The sequence below is a fragment of the Botrytis fragariae genome, assembly GCF_013461495.1.
Source record: "Botrytis fragariae strain BVB16 chromosome Unknown tig00000012, whole genome shotgun sequence".
NCBI lineage: Eukaryota > Fungi > Ascomycota > Leotiomycetes > Helotiales > Sclerotiniaceae > Botrytis > Botrytis fragariae.
In genome coordinates, this window is record NW_023500989.1 from 1,166,914 (window position 1) to 1,185,090 (window position 18,177).

Below are 18,177 nucleotides of genomic sequence, written 5' to 3' on the forward strand. Positions count from 1 at the left end.
TTCTACTTGAATCCCGCAATCTCGACACACACTCACATTCATCACTTACTTTCGAATTACATTAAATTACGATATTCTCTTCGAGCGATCCAGCGACATCAAAGACTGCATTGCATTGGAGAAACAGGATACAGTTGTATTTTCCTGCGCTTTTGTACATTAGACACTGTGGTTAGGGCATCTCGGGTTGAACTTGGGCCACGAAGCCCAGGGTGTTTAGGAGTTTCTTTCTTGTGTCTACATAAGATCACCATATCTAGGAATTGTACATTGGGGCAAACACTGGGAAGTTCATCAGAGTTAGATCTGCCAGGGTTATTGGTGATGATTGAATGAACTAGATTTTCTTTTTAATGATTCTATCGTGCAATAGCTGCTTTGATCTTAAATCATAACTTGATGCAGAAGTAAAGTATAATTTTACCCATTCTTCTATGTTTCTTGACGGTTCGTCTTATTTTGATAGTGTGCGGCCTGCGACAAAAGGGTGAAGTCGTGCAGCTACTGGCGCATGCAGGTACCCGCGCCACTGGCAAACAAATAATCGAGTTTATGTAAAATTACATGAACCTAAACCATTAACATCGTTCGTCTGATAAATGCTCTGCGGTATTATCTTTTGCTTCAGTTCCTTTGACAAGGTCGCTTTTTCTCGCTAGCTCAGTTCTTGATATCGTCTGTTGTTTTCCCTCCTTCCTCATTCACCTCGCCAAATCTGTTTCGTTTCCCACCGCAATATTGCCCCACGCACACAACGACAATAATACCACTTAGATCGAATTCATCTTCAAAACTATAGTCATGTGGATCTGATATCACATTCAGTTTTACTCTTCCCTTACCTTCTTTCGGGGGATTTACTGGGACTTTTGATATGCTGCTGACAACAAAGTAAGGCCTACCGTCAAAAGCAATTTTCCAACCATGAGCGCAGATATTAAAAGAAGCGCCGCACGCAGCTCATCTGCTACTGATGCATTATCCGATAGCAGTGATTTAGGAACTCTTGCGAGAAGTGGAATCTCAACAGTCATTATTGCTTCGGAATGGCACTTCAAGCCAGCGGGAGTTATGGAAGTTGAGAAACGTTTCGCAGAGAAAAGAGATCGAATGCGCGCTGTAAGTAGTGGCTTCCCTCTTAATCCATGTGAAATACTTTACTGCGCCGTTTACGTTGTGGTGTGTTCGAAAGTCCGTTTTCATACAGCAACGACTTCTCGAGACGAATTTGAAATATGGCCGTTAGGGTATCTTTCGATCTTGGATTCAGCGCAGATGATTTCTTAAAAGACGCAACATGCTTTCTTACATCAATACACTGCAGCCACTGGCATTTTAAGAAATTGTCACTGACAGAATACTAGGACGGCTATATTCAATGGCTCAATCAGGATCATCATTTCAAGCTTTCTTCAGAAAGACATCTCATACCCCTGTTAGAAGAGATGAATCAGATCACGAAAGCGATAGTTGCACAAGAAGGTGGTGATAGAGAAGCAGATTCCGAGGATGAAGATGAAGACGTAGATACAAGTAGCAACTGGTCAACTGAGGTATATCATTCCAATACGATGTGCTATCGGAATAATTGCTCAGATTCTGTTAGTTTCAAAGCGATTTAATCGTGAAAGTGGATGAGTATGAACCGTCTCAGCACACACGCTCACCAAACCCAGCTTCAGATGACACATTTTATCCAGATACTATCAAGAAGTATAGTTATCGCGACATTTGGATCTATCCTGGAGAAGAGTTGATTGACGAGTTTTTGAAACTGTCCATAGTTCTTGAGTTGCAGACAATAACAGACAGCAAGATTGTGAAGTCGTCTAGCCAATCGAAGGTTTACATTGGTTCAGACAAACATGGCAGTGTTGATTTGGTTATCAAGAAACTCAACAATATTGCGAAGTACAGTGTGAGTGAAGTCTCGTGATATTCCCGGTCGTTCACTATCTTGAAGCTGACCACATGCGCAGTCGATATATGCTTTGCAGTATCATATTTTCTATACAGAAGAGGTAGAATCGTGCAAGTTTATCATCAAAGCGTTTTCAGAGATCAAGAAAAATACCTTGAAACTACTCTTTTTGAACAAGAGCATCCTGCTGGATACTTATTGACAAAATTCACAGTCAGAGCTTGTTCATGGAGTACAGCTAAAGTAACATTTATTCCGATCAAGATTGGCAAATACACTCCTGCGGTCCCAAGTCCAGGTACAAAAATCTCTGCAACAAAACCATGGGCTGGATTTGTTTGGAAATCTCGAGGAAGTCCAGAAAACGATCCTGTGAAATTCTTTCCTGGTGGATATAAGAAGGAAATTGAGAGGCGAGAAAAAGAAGATGTCAAGTCAAGTAATGAAGATATCAGTTCAACATGTGTTGATATTGAGGGCTGGGTAGCAAATGCCACCACTACTACCGATGCTTCGAAGGGATTGGATATTCTCGACTGGAGAGGCACCATTGATACGAGCCTGAATTCTTTAGCTCGCTTGGCAATGGCCTCGGAATCGGATTCAAACGTAGCATATGAGAAGCCAAACATCGAAAGCTGGAACCACAAGATTCATCAAGAGACAACAGCCAACCTCAGTATGCCTCCTAATCCAGCAAAATATAGAGGTATTCCCTCAGGGTTAGAGAGAAATCTATCAAATAGTACGTGAGGTTTGATGTGCCAGAGCCAAGTTTTTTGCTAATATTTGCATAGGGGAGCTTTCGCCGGATAGAGTTACAACGAAATCTAGTACTATGCAGTCGTGTCTTCTTGATTCTGAAATTGATGCGGAATTGGCGAATTCTGATTGGAACGCATTGAGACACAACGCTACGGAGAACACACTTGTTGATATTAGCTCAAGTCCAACTAGATCCCCCAATTTGAGAATTTTCGATCCGACAGACGGCTTTGATGCTTTAGGCGCTCAAAGGTTTACTGCCTTGGAGCCACCGGCTCTATCCTCCTCGCTGAGGTCGCTGGGATTTCCACAGCTTCCGTCGGAGGAGCTTGAGAGCTTGATGGATATGGCACCTACTTCGATGATAGATACAAAATCGAATCCTAGTAATAAGTTCTTGAACTCGATGGCTTTTCCCGAACTACCAGAATCGAAGCCTATTTTGACGTCGCCTAACAATTGGCCAATATTATCCTCTCCCCAACGCGTAGGCTCCTCAGAGTCAAAAGCTTGTCACGAAAACCAATTGCTGCAGCCTCGTCGACAAAAAGAGGATGAGACTCGTAATCGAGTTTTCCACAAGACCATGGGTCAAAAGGCATCAATCAAAAAAGAAGTGACAAAGCCGGCTATTGTGCCAATGCCACAGGAGTCATTTCTGAAAAACTTTGAAGTAATATTTAGTAGTTTGGTGTCGCCAGTGAGAGGTCTTCGGGGAGAGGTTAAGGTGAACATAGACTTCGGCAGAATCTTACTGGGTAATCTCCCGGTGAAGATTGTTTCGAAAGAGGAACAAAACAAACCATATGATGAGGACTTTATTGTTCCACATCTCTACCCCCCGCTCGTCGGCAAACTTAGAGAGGGAGATGGTCCCGAAGTTACGTTCACCAATATCCTAACATCATTGGAAGCCGATACCACTTTCCTCTCTAACCTCAAAAACAATGAAGGTGTTCGTCTCTGGTCTGAAAAGTGTTCCGAGTGGAAAGTGACCTACGAGTTCACATGCCTAGAATTACGTACTGACAAATTATTTACCATTGAGATCGATGCAGAGACCTTCGAAACTCACATTGTGGTGTTGAAAAGATACGGCGGAACGTATGTCCATGGTACAATGCGTCACTGGGATCTGCAGCTTAATGTCGAGGGAATCGAAGACGAAGAAGATGTCCGAAGTAACTGGCCTGGCTTTGACGGCCTAGCTACAGAGATGCAACGAACCCTCTACATTCCGTGAGTTTGATATTCCAATCGATTAAGAATTTAGACTGACTTCTACTTCCAGTCCTGGAAACGAGAAACCAAATCACGCCCTTAAACTCCCGAAGCATATCATGGACCATTTCATTATCTATCATCTCAAGATTCGCAAGACTAGAAGTTATATTAGTCCTGATGGAAACTCTAAACTGAATATCACAGAGGTGGATAAATCTCGTGGTCACGAATTGCAGGTTAAAGATCAGGGAATCTTGGTGTATGTTTTCCAAGAGGAGAAAAGAGATCTCAATGTCGAGACGAATTGGCAAGAAGTTTCCATTACATCTGTGGCGATGGACAAACTTCTTGAACAGAATATGACACTCGAGCTTGGCGAAGAAGTATCATGGACGGTTCAGGATCTGGCAGCAAGAAAAGTTTCTAACACTCTCATCAAACCCGCATGTACCATGTTAGCGCAGATGGACGGTGTTGGTTTCTATAACGATGGTCAGGATCTTGGTCAAGTCTTCAAGTCTTAGATATTGATCCAATTATGCAGCTATACCTGAAAACTCCTGAATAGAACATTGGTCCCTCAAAGCTTCAGCTAATGAATGCGTGGTGTTTCGCGCCTAGAAAGGAAATTGATGGGGATGGACTTGGTAGGATTCAAATAACGCAGCATTATCATAGAATAAGCGGTGATATTAGTCATCATTGCTTTCTTATTTGAAATGTTGACGGAATTTTAATAATCTTTAAGGCGAGATGAAAATTACAAGATACACGTGCTATATCATCTAAACACTTCAATTTGCTTGCAATCGTACTTACTAAGCAGGCCATAATCGAGTCCCGTGTGAAAAGATTATATATTAAGATCGAATATGGGTTGTTGACACCGGACGCAGAAAAGAAAAGAAAAGGTCTCCTATCGTGTTTTATGCTCAAGCACATAAATCGTGTGATCCTGACCCAACTAAATTGTAGAAATGTAAATAGATGATATTGCATCGTGTAATACGAGGCACCAGCTTGAGAATTTCCACTTGTGTTACTCATATCTAGTGATATGAAGAGGTGATGGAGTGATATGATATATAGGTGGCGTTGCTGTTGATGAGGTTACAATTCGGCGTGCAAGTGAAGCCGAAAAATGTGGAAATTTTGGCGATAAGGAGAAAATTGATGACCTACGTCATCGTGAACGAGAGAGAGCGAGAGAGCATTCCAACCCCTCCTTCATCCCTCAACGATCTTTTCACCACCTTGTTCAATCTCGATATTTGCAACGACAATACATTTCAATCAGCCTACTTACGAAGAACTTGTGACTGTTTCTCAAATTTCAAATGTCAGAAGACAAACAGGCCATGTCGAAAACGACGAAAGACCTTCTGACGAAAGTCAAAAAGATTGTGCCACCCATGCTGAGTAAATTTCACAAAGGTATATAGATCTTAATTCTTGCGTAAATATACAATCAGTTGACACAAATAAGGACAAATGGGTAGGATAGCTGTTATTGGAGGCAGCGAGGACTACACCGGCGCGCCATATTTCTCTGCAATGGCCAGCGCAAGACTCGGCGCAGACATGGTACGAGTTCCCCTACCATCTCTCGCATCGGTGGTGATTGAACTAATGTTAAAATATACAGAGTCATGTCATCTGCGAACCGGGCGCAGCACAAGTAATCAAGACGTACTCTCCAAATCTCATGGTTCACCCGCTCATGCGACAATCCTCGCATGCGAAGATGACGGAATCGGCGAGCTCGATTGCCCAAAGCGTTATTGAGATGTTACCGCGATTACACGTGATAGTTGTGGGACCGGGATTGGGACGCGATAAATTGATGCAGGAAACGTGTGCGAAGGTTCTGGAGGCGGCGAGGGAGAAGAATATGCCGTTTGTGCTGGATGCGGATGGGTTGCAGCTGGTGCAGACGAGGCCGGAATTGGTACAAGGATATAAGGAGTGTATATTGACGCCGAATGTTGTGGAGTTTGGGAGACTGTGTAAGAGTAAGGGGATTGATGTTGAAGGGTTGGATGGGGCGGAAGGAGCGGAGAAATTGGCGAGGGCGTTTGGAGGGGTTACGGTTGTGCAGAAGGGGACGCAGGATTATATTTCTAATGGGGAGAAGACTTATGTGAGTGATATTGAAGGAGGGCTGAAGAGAAGTGGTGGACAAGGTGATACGTTGACTGGGAGCCTGGCAACGTTCTTGGGGTGGAGAAAGGCGTATTTGGATAGATTATGGGATCATGAGGGAGACATTGATGATATTGAATCATTAGCATTGGCGGCGTTTGGAGGCAGTAGCATAACAAGAGTAAGAGTTCCCAAAAACAAACCCCACTTGCAAATACTAATCTACGATAGGAATGCTCGAGGCTAGCTTTCGCCAAAAAGGGTAGAAGTCTACAAGCCAGTGACCTTACTGAAGAAGTATACGCCGCGTTCACAAATCTTCTCGAATCCGATGACTCAGCTGCCAAGTTATAGATGCAGAATATATACAAGAAATAATGTAGGATATTTTACCAACCATGCACGTGCAAGAGGGGTGAGAATTGTATCATTCTTCCCGTCTTCGAGCGAATGAATAGCGAGACTAGTACACAAATAGATGGAGCTAAATTATAGACGTGCAACGAAAAGATCAGTACCGACCGGGTCAGCAGTACGGATGCGAGAACTTCCCATAAGGGAAAAAGGGTTGCACAATGATGTTGATGGCATCGATAGTATTGACTTAGCTTCCATGGATTAGAATCCCCATAGTGTGGTTGGTAGCTTCTTACGGAAGGGGATCCGGGGTTCTTTGGTGGGTTGAAACAGGGCTGGGGATGTTTCATGGGTGTTCCTGTTCGTGCTAGGGGGGGAGCTCCAATAGGATGACTTCCGATGAGATGAAACTTTGTGAGGTGTGGTGGATGTCGGCTGATATTGATTGATATTTGGAGAGCCTTGCTATTTTGGGGGGCGTTTGTGGATGGGTTTTAGTTATTCCGGTGGGGTGTGAGTGGTTGATCTGGGGAGGCTTGGGGGTAAGCTATCTATTGTTGGATTGGGTTTGCTTTGCTTATTCTCGGAAGGGTCGTTCCGTGAACTTCTTCAAGGCAGTCTAATGTTGCATGTACACATGTATGTCAGCTGTAGATACTGTCTGAGGAAATATCAGACCTTCCTGCGAAATCCACTGTGAAAATCCCTGGATATGTCATGGGCAGAAGTTGAGAATAAATACAAGATGATCTGTGTAGACTTTTATATAATCGACAAAACACGACAAAATAACAACGGTGTTTTGTCCGATAACTCTTGTTTATTGTCGAATCAATACCTTACCTCTCGTCGTGTTTTAACCCACCCTTTTCAGCAGCAATTCCAAGGCTTTTTTGATCCCCAAATCCTGGCTCAAAAGCTTAGAATAGGTGGTGCGCCATCTCTGGTGTCCATGGCCCAGTTGCTGGAAAGGTCCTCTCGCAACTATTCGATGAGAGAAGTCTTGCACGAGATATCTATAGGAAGATCGTAGAGCTTTGTATCTATTTATTCACTTATTACCCATTGGCATCAAAGCTATTTATACGGGTATTCGGCGGTATCTTTGAATAAATGACGGAATATTGGATCGAGTGAGATCTTGGCATCTTTGCTCCGCTCGCTGGATTTGTCGAATGCTCAGCTGAACTCAGAACATCGCTCTTGATTTGTTCGTGTATGAGTCTCTCTCTCAACTGTCTCCAACTAGGCTTTTCGATGAGAGGATGTGTGTTGCTTGGAGTTACTAGAGCAGTGAAGTCGTGATAGTATAGGTCAAAGAAAAATGTAAGATTTGTCAAGAAACGATGGTGATATCATCTCAACCCTGCCGTGAGAAGAAACACAAGATATTTGTCGTCTGAAACAAGATTTGTAACTTCGATATCGAATCTGGGCCCCGAAAGGAAAGCTGGGTCTATGGGTGTCTTTAGTATAGATGGAAGGTAAGTTGGTATTCAAAGATCCCAATGAATGAATGGAGTTGAGAACCGTGGGGGGATGGTGTTACGACTTTGGCGACACAAATGAGTTGTAGAACAATGTGTGACTCTTGTTTTCTTGGTATGCTAGGGAAGCATGAACAGATCTGCTAGCGGTGTACCTAGGTAACCATGTGAGGGCTTTCTCCAATTCCGGGAACGAAGCCTCTCCACAGTAGAATAGATATTATTATATTATTGTCATATATTATCAATTTTCGAGCTCACCGGCGGCCTACATTCTTCCAAGGAATGACTAGTACTCGTATTTCTGACAGAGTGATCCGAGATATACTACGCACAGGCACAGTGCTATAGCTGGTGACCAATAGGAAGCTACACTGCAGCATGGGGCTTGTGTGGGGTAGATAATTGACCCCGCGAATCTTATCTACCCCTCTCTCCACGTTTGGCAGAATCACTTCATGGGCGTACGGAATGAATCCATGATGTTATTGTACTACCAGCGGTCCCCCGCGCTGTTGCTCATGGCTCCTGCTAGAACTTCAGATCATAAAGTCCTTCCTTTAATCTTTTCAGCGAAGCACATCCACTGTTTATACAATCCCTTAGAACTCGCTTCGAATCACAGCTTAAAGTTAAAATGGCAAGCAGCACTGCAGTCACCAGAGATTATGGAAAGAGAACAGTGATTGTTACGGGATCTGCAAGGGGGATGTGAGGTCTCAGAAACTCACCCGGGAAGTTTCAAACAGTTAACAAGTAAATAGTGGCAAGGCCATCGCAATTAGGCTGGCAGAGGATGGCTTCGACGTTTGTATAAATGATATTCCTGCAAATCAAGCTGGCATCGACGAGGTTTGTATTCAGGAAATATTCTATGGTCTGCAGATTACTAAACGGTGCAAAGGTGGTAAAAGAAATCCAGGGCATGGGCCGAGCATCCTATGGGCATGCCGCAGATGTGTCCAAACTCACTGAGGTCGAAGGTTTAATCGAGGCTTCAGTCAAGAATCTAGGAAACTTGAATGTCATGATTGCAAATGCCGGGATTGCACAAGTTAAGTCGCTCTTATCGCTATCCGAGGACGAAGTTCGGAGGATGTTCGACGTCAACGTCTTTGGAATTTTCAATTGCTACAGCGCGGCTGCAAAGCAAATGATCAAACAAGGTGGAGGTGGAAAGATAATTGGTGCTGCCAGGTATGTTCAAAGCAAATTGAAACTACATCACTTGATTATTTATTGAGCAAACTCCTAGTATCGTTGCTTTCAAGCCATTCGCTATGCTCTCCCACTACAGTGCTTCAAAGTTTGCTGTGAGAGGTTTCACTCAAGCTTTTGCTATGGAAATGGCAGAACACAAGATCACTGTCAATGGGTACGCACCAGGTATAGTGGGCACTGCTATGTGGGATTTGATTGACGAGGAGCTGGGAAAGACGAAAGGTGTTAAGAAAGGAGAGACGATCAAGAAGTACACTGATGATCTCATCTTACTTGGAAGAACGAGCGTTCCAGAGGATGTGGCCAAATGTGTCAGTTATCTGGCAAGTCCAGATAGTGATTATATGACAGGACAAACGTTGGTCATTGATGGCGGAATCGTCATGAATTGACCAACAGAAGCGCTGTATCTGTCTTCTTTAATACTACCTATTACCTATTACGATTACACAAATGAACAAGAATTTACACTTCATGGTCCTTCTTCGAAGCTTTTCCAAGTGACAATCTCCCAGTATACTAGCTGGATACAGCGAATTATGTTCTTACAGTATTCTTTTGATCCCGGAGCTTGATGGGATTACTCAAGCCATGAAAAATTCAGTCTTACAGTATAATGAAATTTTTTACTGTGGCTAGGTTTAGATTAGCATTGAAAAGCTCTTTGTGAATGTGTGTAGTAACTGGTGCTCCAGAGTTCACCAAATCATTCATTTTCAATCACCCGTAACTATATTCACTATCAGAGAGTGGCTCGAAAAAACTATGGCAAATCCAACAAAACATCGAAAGATTGGAAAGAAAGGTTATGCAACAGTAGTAGTGAATCTGAGCTGCAATACAGTAGCCTCGGGATCGAACCACCGGGTATAAATACAAATCAAGTTCCTGAGAAGAGACACAAACTTTCACAAATACACCGGCTCAATTCGCAGAATTTGATATTTTCATATAAAGATTGGATTTCAGGAGTTTGGTAGACTATCATCCACTTCACCTATCTGATCTGGTATAAAATCGATCTCCAGTCAGAACTCACTTTACTCACCATTCAAGAAGAAAATATACTAAAAGTCTATCTTCGCAGAACCTTCTCTGTCCAGATCTATCTACGCCTAAAAGATAAAGATCTGATAAAGATCTGAGATCAGAACAGCAATGACGTTGCTGGAAGATGAATTCATTGTGGCAGAGAATGACGAGTCGACATCAGAAACAGTAAAGTTATCAGACCGCGATAAAGCTAGACAAAAAGACAAGAGAAACGAGAGAAGCGAAAGGAGGAGGTTCTGTTCATCGTGTATGGTATCAAGACCACAGAAGCGGAGCAAACGGAAGCGGATGAAAAATATGGTAACTTTCCCTGTGCGAAACCGAGCCCTTTGAGGAAATGTTGGACTCTTATTGAGGAGGACAGTGAGGTACGTGAGGGTGGGGGCGAGGGTAGTGATTGAAATCCGCTGGGGTATCCTTAGGGATACGAGAGATTCGGCGATTTGGGTTGGAGATGAATATCGAGTATTACAGATGGGAAGACTGGTGATGTGATTTGGGTGTGGCAAGGCATAGGTTGGTATAAGGGGTGAATATTGCGCAATTTGAGAAGCCTTCGAAGCTTCGCACAATCTTTTTGGCTGGTTCATGAATGTGCTGTGCTTGACATTTGTGCAGATGGAAATGTATCTTCTGTGATAGAAATAGAAGGGCACTACTCTTTTCCCATCTATTTTTGTTATATACATTCTCATGGCTTTCACAAATTTGCAAATTATCAACGGTTCGATAACAATTCATCGCTGCAGAAATTGGGCAGTAGTTTGCCGTTTTATCAGTTTCGAGGATCTGTTTATTCTCATCTTAACATTCATTGCTGGATTTGATAGATTTAATTCATCTGCAATGGTATTCGACTGATTCTCGGAAGTATTGGTTAAGTGTGTTGCATAGATTCATGTGTACTCGTTTTGAGCCGTTGAACAATTACTAGTGTGAGTGAGCTATTTAAGATCGACATAGACCTGAGACTCACGTGGTCCCCTAGAGCTTTTGGATTGTATGTTAAGCCTTGGAGGAATTGACACAATATAAGATATACGTCATGAAATCAATGGCGTAGCAAATGACTGACCTCGAACAGGCTGTAGACTATAATCCTCGAATTGCACAAACCAAAGCTTTCCAATGGTAAGGGCAAGCGCTTATCTACCAGCAAAATAGCGATGTGAGTTCCACATTATGTCACGTCTTTCATTGACTCCATGCAATACCAATTCGATAAGTATGAGACTAGACCTGGTGGCTTGTATACCAGATCAATAAGCGAAAACATATTTTTTCCACTAATTTGCCTAGCCCATTGAGAGCTCCAATAACCGAAATATTGGTGATACTAGTAGTATCTAGCCAAGTTTTAGTACTTCAAACCAAAACGTGACGTGTATTAGCTTTTTGTTGCCCATTTCCTTAAATGCAGAGAAAAATTTCCACTGCACATGTTTTCTCGAAAGTGATTTCACATTCATCGATACACAATGGCCAACGGCGAAAATCAAAGGGCGAAGATGACTTTTGATCGGGTAGACGATACCAACAAGGCAGTAAGTTACTCGAACCTTTCATTTTCCCTCTTGTCATCTGTATTTTGCTAGTTCCCGTGACAAGCTTGAAAAAACGTTACCACCTTGATGAAACAAAAGCACTAACCGAAGAAATCGTAGGTTGCCGCCGGCGAACTGCCAGATCCTGTCAGCGACGAAGGCAACCTCGACGATTCCCTCAAGGATGTGACAAACCTTCAGATTAATATCAGTGGAATAGTCGATTCCGGAATGAGCTCATTCGAAAGTGTGTTCCACAATAAATTGGCAAATCTGAAAATGGCAACGGAAACAGAAGCAAAAGAAAAGGTGAGCGTATTATGGTAGAAAACATCCATGCACAACGACATTGACAGAGTAATAGGTTGAGGCGTTTGAATTACAAGGAGCAGCATTGTGGCCAATTAGTAGAAGGCGGAGAGTAAAGAAACAGACTCCGTTGAGACAAGTCATGTTGGCATAGGAAAGACGGGGAGAGCGTATGGGGGAATTCATAAGACCACCGATAAAGATGCTTTGACAATAATATCGGTTGTAGAAATGGTATCTAAGACATGGGTGTACGGTTATGATGCATAGTCTTAGTACCAGTGATTTTGTCGCATTCTACGACGCATACCAGGTCACCTTGGCTAGATAGCGAAATTCAGTTCATATTTTCTCCTTTGCCTTTTGAGCTTCAGTGAAGATCTGTTGTGATTCAACAAAACCGTACCTTGTGAATTTAGAAGACTTTTGCACCCATGGCCGTATATCTACTATCGTCGATTTGTGAACTTCAATATTGTGATGTGCAAAACACTCCTTAATACCACGTCATGACTACTGCTACACAAATTCGTTACATGATTGCGCTTATTTGCTTCATACGATCTCATAACATACATTGCTTACCAATAAGTTGTAGATATACAGCTACTTAACCACTAAAGTAAAAAGGTTTTCGAAATGCGGCTAGTACTGCTGAATGTTTTTAGTGTGCCGCCTCTCATCTACTCATACATATTTAATGAGTTTCTCATTTCGTGAATCAAATCATATGTACACATAAACTAATTCACCAGAAAACCAATCTTCTGAAATCAAACATTATAAAAAGCGAATATCAGGCCACTGACTCTCTACTTTTAAACAACTAATTGCAAAGACTTAAAACAATCAATTATTAGTAGATTAGCGGTCTACATTGTAATAACTACCACTATATCTAACTCAGGCATATACATTTGCTACCCCTAACTTACCAAAAAAATTGTTCCATCAATGTCTTTAGCGAACTTATTGCCACCAATGACCAAATCCTGGGCCGACGAAGCCAACGACGAATTCGGAGAGCAATCCATCGATGCTCCACCTACTATACACTTTGTCGATACATCTAAATTTGATAAAGACACATTCATGGGAGAAGCATCTGATTTCAGAGACTATGAGGTAAGAATGATTCACAAGCCGTTTGAATGCACTTTTAATGTTTCATACTCCAGACTATAGATTTCTCCGACGACGAATATACTATCGAATCGTACGACTACGCATTGAAATTTGAGACAATGTTGAACGCCGATAGCATTGCAGTAGTTACCGCTCCTGAAGAAGTCATCTCGCCCAAGAAGAGAAAACTGGGTGCATCTATGACATCTAGAATTCCTAGAGCAGTATCCTACTTCGCCCAAGAATCATATACAGACACATTTCTGGATACCATTCCTGAAATCGAAGAATCGAAGGATCAAGATCAAAACCAAACTACGGCAGTCACAGAATTTACTCTTCATAACTGGCAGGGCGATATTCCTGTTGTAGTGGATGATTGTGATTCAGGCATTGGGTCGGCTCACAGCGCTCCTGAGCTTGGTGGCTTCGATTGTTGGGATAGTGATTCGTGCTACAGTTCTCATACCGAGCTCGAGGAGGTTGAAGAAGAGGTTCGAATTGATCACCCATTGATGGGGAAAGGCGTGGTTCGTATTCAAGTGTCCTTCACGGCAGTAAAGGCCAGTGACTATGAAGCTCATCCTACAAAAGTGTTCTATCGTAGTTCGGTAAGTCTGGATCTTTCTTGATTTCGTATACTTGATTCATGTTTTCAATCACCTTAGCTTCTCACAGTAGCTTCTTCCCAACATTTCATCTGAGAATTCATCACCATATGTAGTACTGATATTTTGAATCGTAGGAACCAACAACCTGGGGGTGGACACCATCAAATTTAAGGCACTGCCAGACAGTCATTCGTGAAGAAGGATCTAGATGTTATATTTAGGCTGTACGCATGAAATATGATATGTGACGAGAGTTCTTTTCTTATCTGGCGCAATAATTATCACGGTAGGAGTTAGAGATGAACTCTAGTTAAGTGTTTCTGATGAAGTACAAAGACCAATTTTCAAGGTCCGTGGAATTGGGAAATATTAAGACAGAGACAGAGCGATAGGATGGTGAAATTAGGATCTAAGGTGAAGATAAATATAATTGCTTTTAGGATTATTGAGATAGTCTGCATTTGAGAGATTCAAATCATCATCCGTTCCTCCCTTGTTGATAGTGATTGTTGCCATTTTTTCTTAGCGTACTTGAACTCCGGCAGATTGAACGTAATAATATCGTACGTACGGTACTGACCATAATTCACTATTTTTCATTTTAAGAGACTAAAACCTGGACATTAATATGCGACTACAGTTCTTACGGTTCTTGTGGTCTTGACAGTATTCTACCAACGTACCAAGATCATCAACTTGAATCTACGAGATGTTTCTATCTATATCAGCTACTTTCCCACCCTCGAACAAATCCAGAAAGCCATCCATTCTCACTTACTATCAACAAAGCTTCGGAAACAAATCAGAGACAAATCGCATCTACCAAGAAAACACACCATTAAAATGCTCACGCCTCAAATTTTGCGCGCTATTGGATGGCGCACTGTCACGAATACAGACTATGACGGCGCAGTTCTTGTTGGAGGTTTGGAGAATGAACTCAGACATTTTGGGGATCCGGATGAAGAACGCGATTCCTGGTCCTACCCGGAGCCAGTGAAACCATGCCCAGTAAGTTAACTTGTCAAGGAAAAATTGAAAGAGCCGGTTGGCATCATGCGCGATCACATGCTAACTAGCATCGCAACAAATAGTATACCCACGAAGGCGCAAGAGCTATTGCAGCAGAAGAAAAGAAGAAGAAACACGAAAAGCTCAGAGCCGCTCGCAGATCCGCAATCTTAGGAATCTCTCACTATGAGAACGATGCGAACCATGGCGATATTGATGAGGCAGTTGGGAAGTTTGAGGAAGACGAGGAAGATGGTTGCACAGTCGAGGGGAGTGACGAACCACTTGATTTCTGCGATGATTGGTTTTCAAGACCTTTACGACAAGAAGACAATGCACGTGAAGCAGAATCTGGTGATGGTTCGAAGCGTTGCAGTCTTCTGCAGGGAGAAACCATTGACGAAGAAAAAGGTGCTGATAACCACGAATGGGATGCAGTAGCAACGGCGACGAAATCGACCCAAAACTTGGGCGTTCGCACATATGAAGAGGAAGTTGACAGTGATTTTGATTCCGATTTTGGGAATAGCTTCGTATTGATGGTCAATGAAGAAGCCGCGGTCCCATCAAATGGAACTTGCAAAGGAGAGTGCTCTTGTGGATGCGACTCTGGATTTGTCGAGATCGACGATACAAACACAATGCATGGCTTGAATGGAGTTGAAAAGGCGGGTTCTTCGGCTCGGGCTGTTATCGCAGCTCAACCGGGGCTTTGGCGATCAATGATTGCTTGTAGACCACTTGAAAGAGCACGTCGTCCGCATATTGTTATGCCGGGAAGTTGGCAGGCGGTCTAAATATATGGGCGACTGTGTGAGAATCGAAGTGAGCTCGAACTATGGAGCAAGATATGGTACTCGAAGAACTTGCTCGTTCTTATAAGTCTATATCTTCTTCCTAGAAGTTTAGACTAAGAGATTCCCACCGAAATCCACATGATATTGAGCCAACATACGAGTGGCATATAATCGTGTCTGCGATTCGAATTTAATCTAATGACTTAGCTTTCAGGATAGGATGGAAGAGCAAAAGCAATAATTATACCTAGGTGGGTAGTTAATAGAATAGATTGAGTCAATACCCGAGAAGCATAGCTGTGAAACTTCTGACATTGAGTGGTAAATTGATACCCTCGTGAATTGATCATCAACAAATGATTGCCTATGGTGAAGAATTAGACTAGAATTACACCAACTAATCTATCTTGGAGGAGCTTCTTCCTGACAGCCTTATTATTTGTTTCATCAAAACTCATCCTTGAAAACACCTTAGCTTTGAATAAATCTGTCATGTGGATACAAGTTTAACTTTTCATTATTACTAAGAACCAAAGTCAAGGATTTTCATGCTGTCAACACTTCTTTGTACATGTACATGAAAAGATTTTGAAGCTACTCAAATGTATAGATATGTGCCTATAGTCTGAGATTTGAGAGTAAGATCGATTGATGGTTAGAGATGAATGGGAAAGAGTCGAAATACAGGGCTGGACATCGGGATGTCACGAAAGTCTTTGCATGGGTGATTGACAGATTAAGTTTTTGCTTACTTTTAGTTTAACCCAGTGACTAGTTCCCATCAGCTCTATCAAAATTCAGTCTAAATAGTATCTGAGTTCCGATACCAACCCAAAAGAGCTTCCAGAGGTATTCTCAATCGTACAGCTCTCAGAAATACTTTCATAATCACATTGATTATATTCTTAATTGTCTCATAGATCCACGTTATAGAGAATTAGTATTATCAGCAAGCAGTAATGTCGACCGAAACAAGAAGGATTCCCTCAGCCAATTTCGCAACTACCGATAAGAATATGGCTACAGTTAAAAAGCCTGAGTCGAAGACCAATTCATTAGGATACGTTCTTGAAATGAAACTCCCAAGAGAGTATGCGGAGTTCGAATATAGAGAAAAATCAGTTTTGTGGAAGAATTCACGAAGAACCGTTATGTGGCTACTTGAAATTGATACTGCCAGGTACTATTCTATCCCAATGGAAGAAGTGAATCTGGAGGTGATCAGATGTCGTTTCCTTATTAGCCAAGGCCCCCATATGTTTGAAGATTGTTACTGTGAATGGTGTGCCGGAACACTAGAGACGAGAGAGCAAGGCAGTGAACCGGCGAGAAAGAAGCCTGGCTGTAGGCGAAAGTATCTTAAGGATACTCAGACTCCACTGTACTTTTGAGAAATAGCGGGAGAGGGTTCAGTGAAGAGGGTGAGTAAATTCAATTTTCACAGGACTGCGGGATTAGCGCTCATTCTTATCTTTAGTAGAAGCTACATTCCTTAAGAGGAAATATCACCATCAGGTTGTTGAATCTTCCAGCAAATTGGGTAGCACAGCGAGTTTTGAAAGAAGCTATCGTGGGAACATTGGGGTAAATGAATACAAAAGGAGGCATTCTTTAGCTTAAGGCAGTTCATGAAATGCATGTATTCATCCCACCACATTATAGACTTGCACAAAATGTGATATTGAGTCCTGTATCCTTGGTATGGGAATTTGTGATAAGTTTACAGGGAAAAATATTGAGATATGTGTGCTCATGCTTGTTTAGTTTTCCATGAATTGTGACGAATCGATGTCAACTAGGAGCACCCAACTAGATGATGAATACCACAAACCAAGCCTAGAGACTCAATAAAATAATTTTCCACGCAACGGAAAGAGGTTGTATTACGGTCACAATAAGTATTCCGGATAGAGCCGAACTAATCACTAGCTTCAGATTGGCCATTGACTAGAAAGACTGACCCGGTGTAGGTGACTGCGCTAATCACAGAGCCAATAATGATAGATATATAAGAAGCGAGACTTATTTTTTGAGAAATTCTTCAGCAGATAGTTCATTGATCAAATCTAGTGCAAATTCCATCTCACCACGAGAAGTCGCAGAAACCCCCATAGTACAAGTCAGACTCATACTTGAACTCGAAACCGAAAATGAATCGGACCAATGCGACAAAGGAGGAGAAACTCTTCGAGGAGCAAGATGAATTGCGCATCATCGTTGAAAAGCTAAAGGAAAAGATACGAAATCAAAGTTCTATCGAAGTTTCGTGCGACGAAAGCTTGATTCAGCCTTCGGCATCTAACAAAACCGACAGAACACCACTCCCACCGTCGCCAATCAAGTCCTCAACTTCCAAAGAATGTGGAGAACCACCACTACTACCAGTCCCAGTGCTTGCGGCGCGCTTTTCGAAAAATAGTCGGGTACAAAAGGCTTTGCTCGCTCGCAATAGAAGGCTTCAACGCCACGGGATCACAATAAGTGTTCGCTTGGCCACTGCAACAGAGAAGTTATTGAAATACAGATGCCGGAAATTTAGCCCACTTCGATGGTCGCAAGAATATGCTGAGTCACATGTATCCTGATGGCTTAAAAGGTTGCTCGGAAGAG

At 42.4% G+C, this 18,177-nt stretch overlaps 7 protein-coding genes across 7 annotated transcripts; all 7 read left to right on the forward strand.

The window, feature by feature from the left end:
* Positions 1-924: 924 nt before the first annotated feature.
* Bfra_002586 (uncharacterized protein) lies at positions 925-4,434 on the forward strand (the record flags this gene model as incomplete). Its single annotated transcript, XM_037333002.1, has 6 exons — positions 925-1,119; positions 1,365-1,553; positions 1,607-1,916; positions 1,980-2,666; positions 2,719-3,925; positions 3,978-4,434. 6 exons carry the CDS (start codon positions 925-927, stop codon positions 4,432-4,434), a joined length of 3,045 nt encoding a protein of 1,014 aa, XP_037195130.1.
* Positions 4,435-5,247: 813 nt separating this feature from the next.
* On the forward strand, positions 5,248-6,406 carry Bfra_002587 (putative domain containing protein; the record flags this gene model as incomplete). Its single annotated transcript, XM_037333003.1, has 4 exons — positions 5,248-5,344; positions 5,397-5,494; positions 5,556-6,233; positions 6,284-6,406. 4 exons carry the CDS (start codon positions 5,248-5,250, stop codon positions 6,404-6,406), a joined length of 996 nt encoding a protein of 331 aa, XP_037195131.1.
* A 2,127-nt stretch (positions 6,407-8,533) lies between these two features.
* On the forward strand, positions 8,534-9,509 carry Bfra_002588 (putative acetoin dehydrogenase (diacetyl reductase) protein; the record flags this gene model as incomplete). The annotated part of the gene is made up of 4 exons (XM_037333004.1): positions 8,534-8,607; positions 8,661-8,748; positions 8,801-9,093; positions 9,152-9,509. 4 exons carry the CDS (start codon positions 8,534-8,536, stop codon positions 9,507-9,509), a joined length of 813 nt encoding a protein of 270 aa, XP_037195132.1.
* A 2,139-nt stretch (positions 9,510-11,648) lies between these two features.
* Positions 11,649-12,177, forward strand: Bfra_002589 (uncharacterized protein; the record flags this gene model as incomplete). Its single annotated transcript, XM_037333005.1, has 3 exons — positions 11,649-11,714; positions 11,835-12,023; positions 12,079-12,177. 3 exons carry the CDS (start codon positions 11,649-11,651, stop codon positions 12,175-12,177), a joined length of 354 nt encoding a protein of 117 aa, XP_037195133.1.
* An 800-nt stretch (positions 12,178-12,977) lies between these two features.
* Bfra_002590 (uncharacterized protein) lies at positions 12,978-13,980 on the forward strand (the record flags this gene model as incomplete). Its single annotated transcript, XM_037333006.1, has 3 exons — positions 12,978-13,148; positions 13,202-13,759; positions 13,894-13,980. The coding sequence occupies 3 exons, from the start codon at positions 12,978-12,980 to the stop codon at positions 13,978-13,980; spliced, it is 816 nt and encodes a 271-aa protein (XP_037195134.1).
* Positions 13,981-14,602: 622 nt separating this feature from the next.
* Bfra_002591 (uncharacterized protein) lies at positions 14,603-15,567 on the forward strand (the record flags this gene model as incomplete). Its single annotated transcript, XM_037333007.1, has 2 exons — positions 14,603-14,770; positions 14,854-15,567. The coding sequence occupies 2 exons, from the start codon at positions 14,603-14,605 to the stop codon at positions 15,565-15,567; spliced, it is 882 nt and encodes a 293-aa protein (XP_037195135.1).
* A 959-nt stretch (positions 15,568-16,526) lies between these two features.
* Bfra_002592 (uncharacterized protein) lies at positions 16,527-18,152 on the forward strand (the record flags this gene model as incomplete). Its single annotated transcript, XM_037333008.1, has 3 exons — positions 16,527-16,911; positions 17,100-17,137; positions 17,682-18,152. The coding sequence occupies 3 exons, from the start codon at positions 16,527-16,529 to the stop codon at positions 18,150-18,152; spliced, it is 894 nt and encodes a 297-aa protein (XP_037195136.1).
* Between the last annotated feature and the right edge of the window lie 25 nt (positions 18,153-18,177).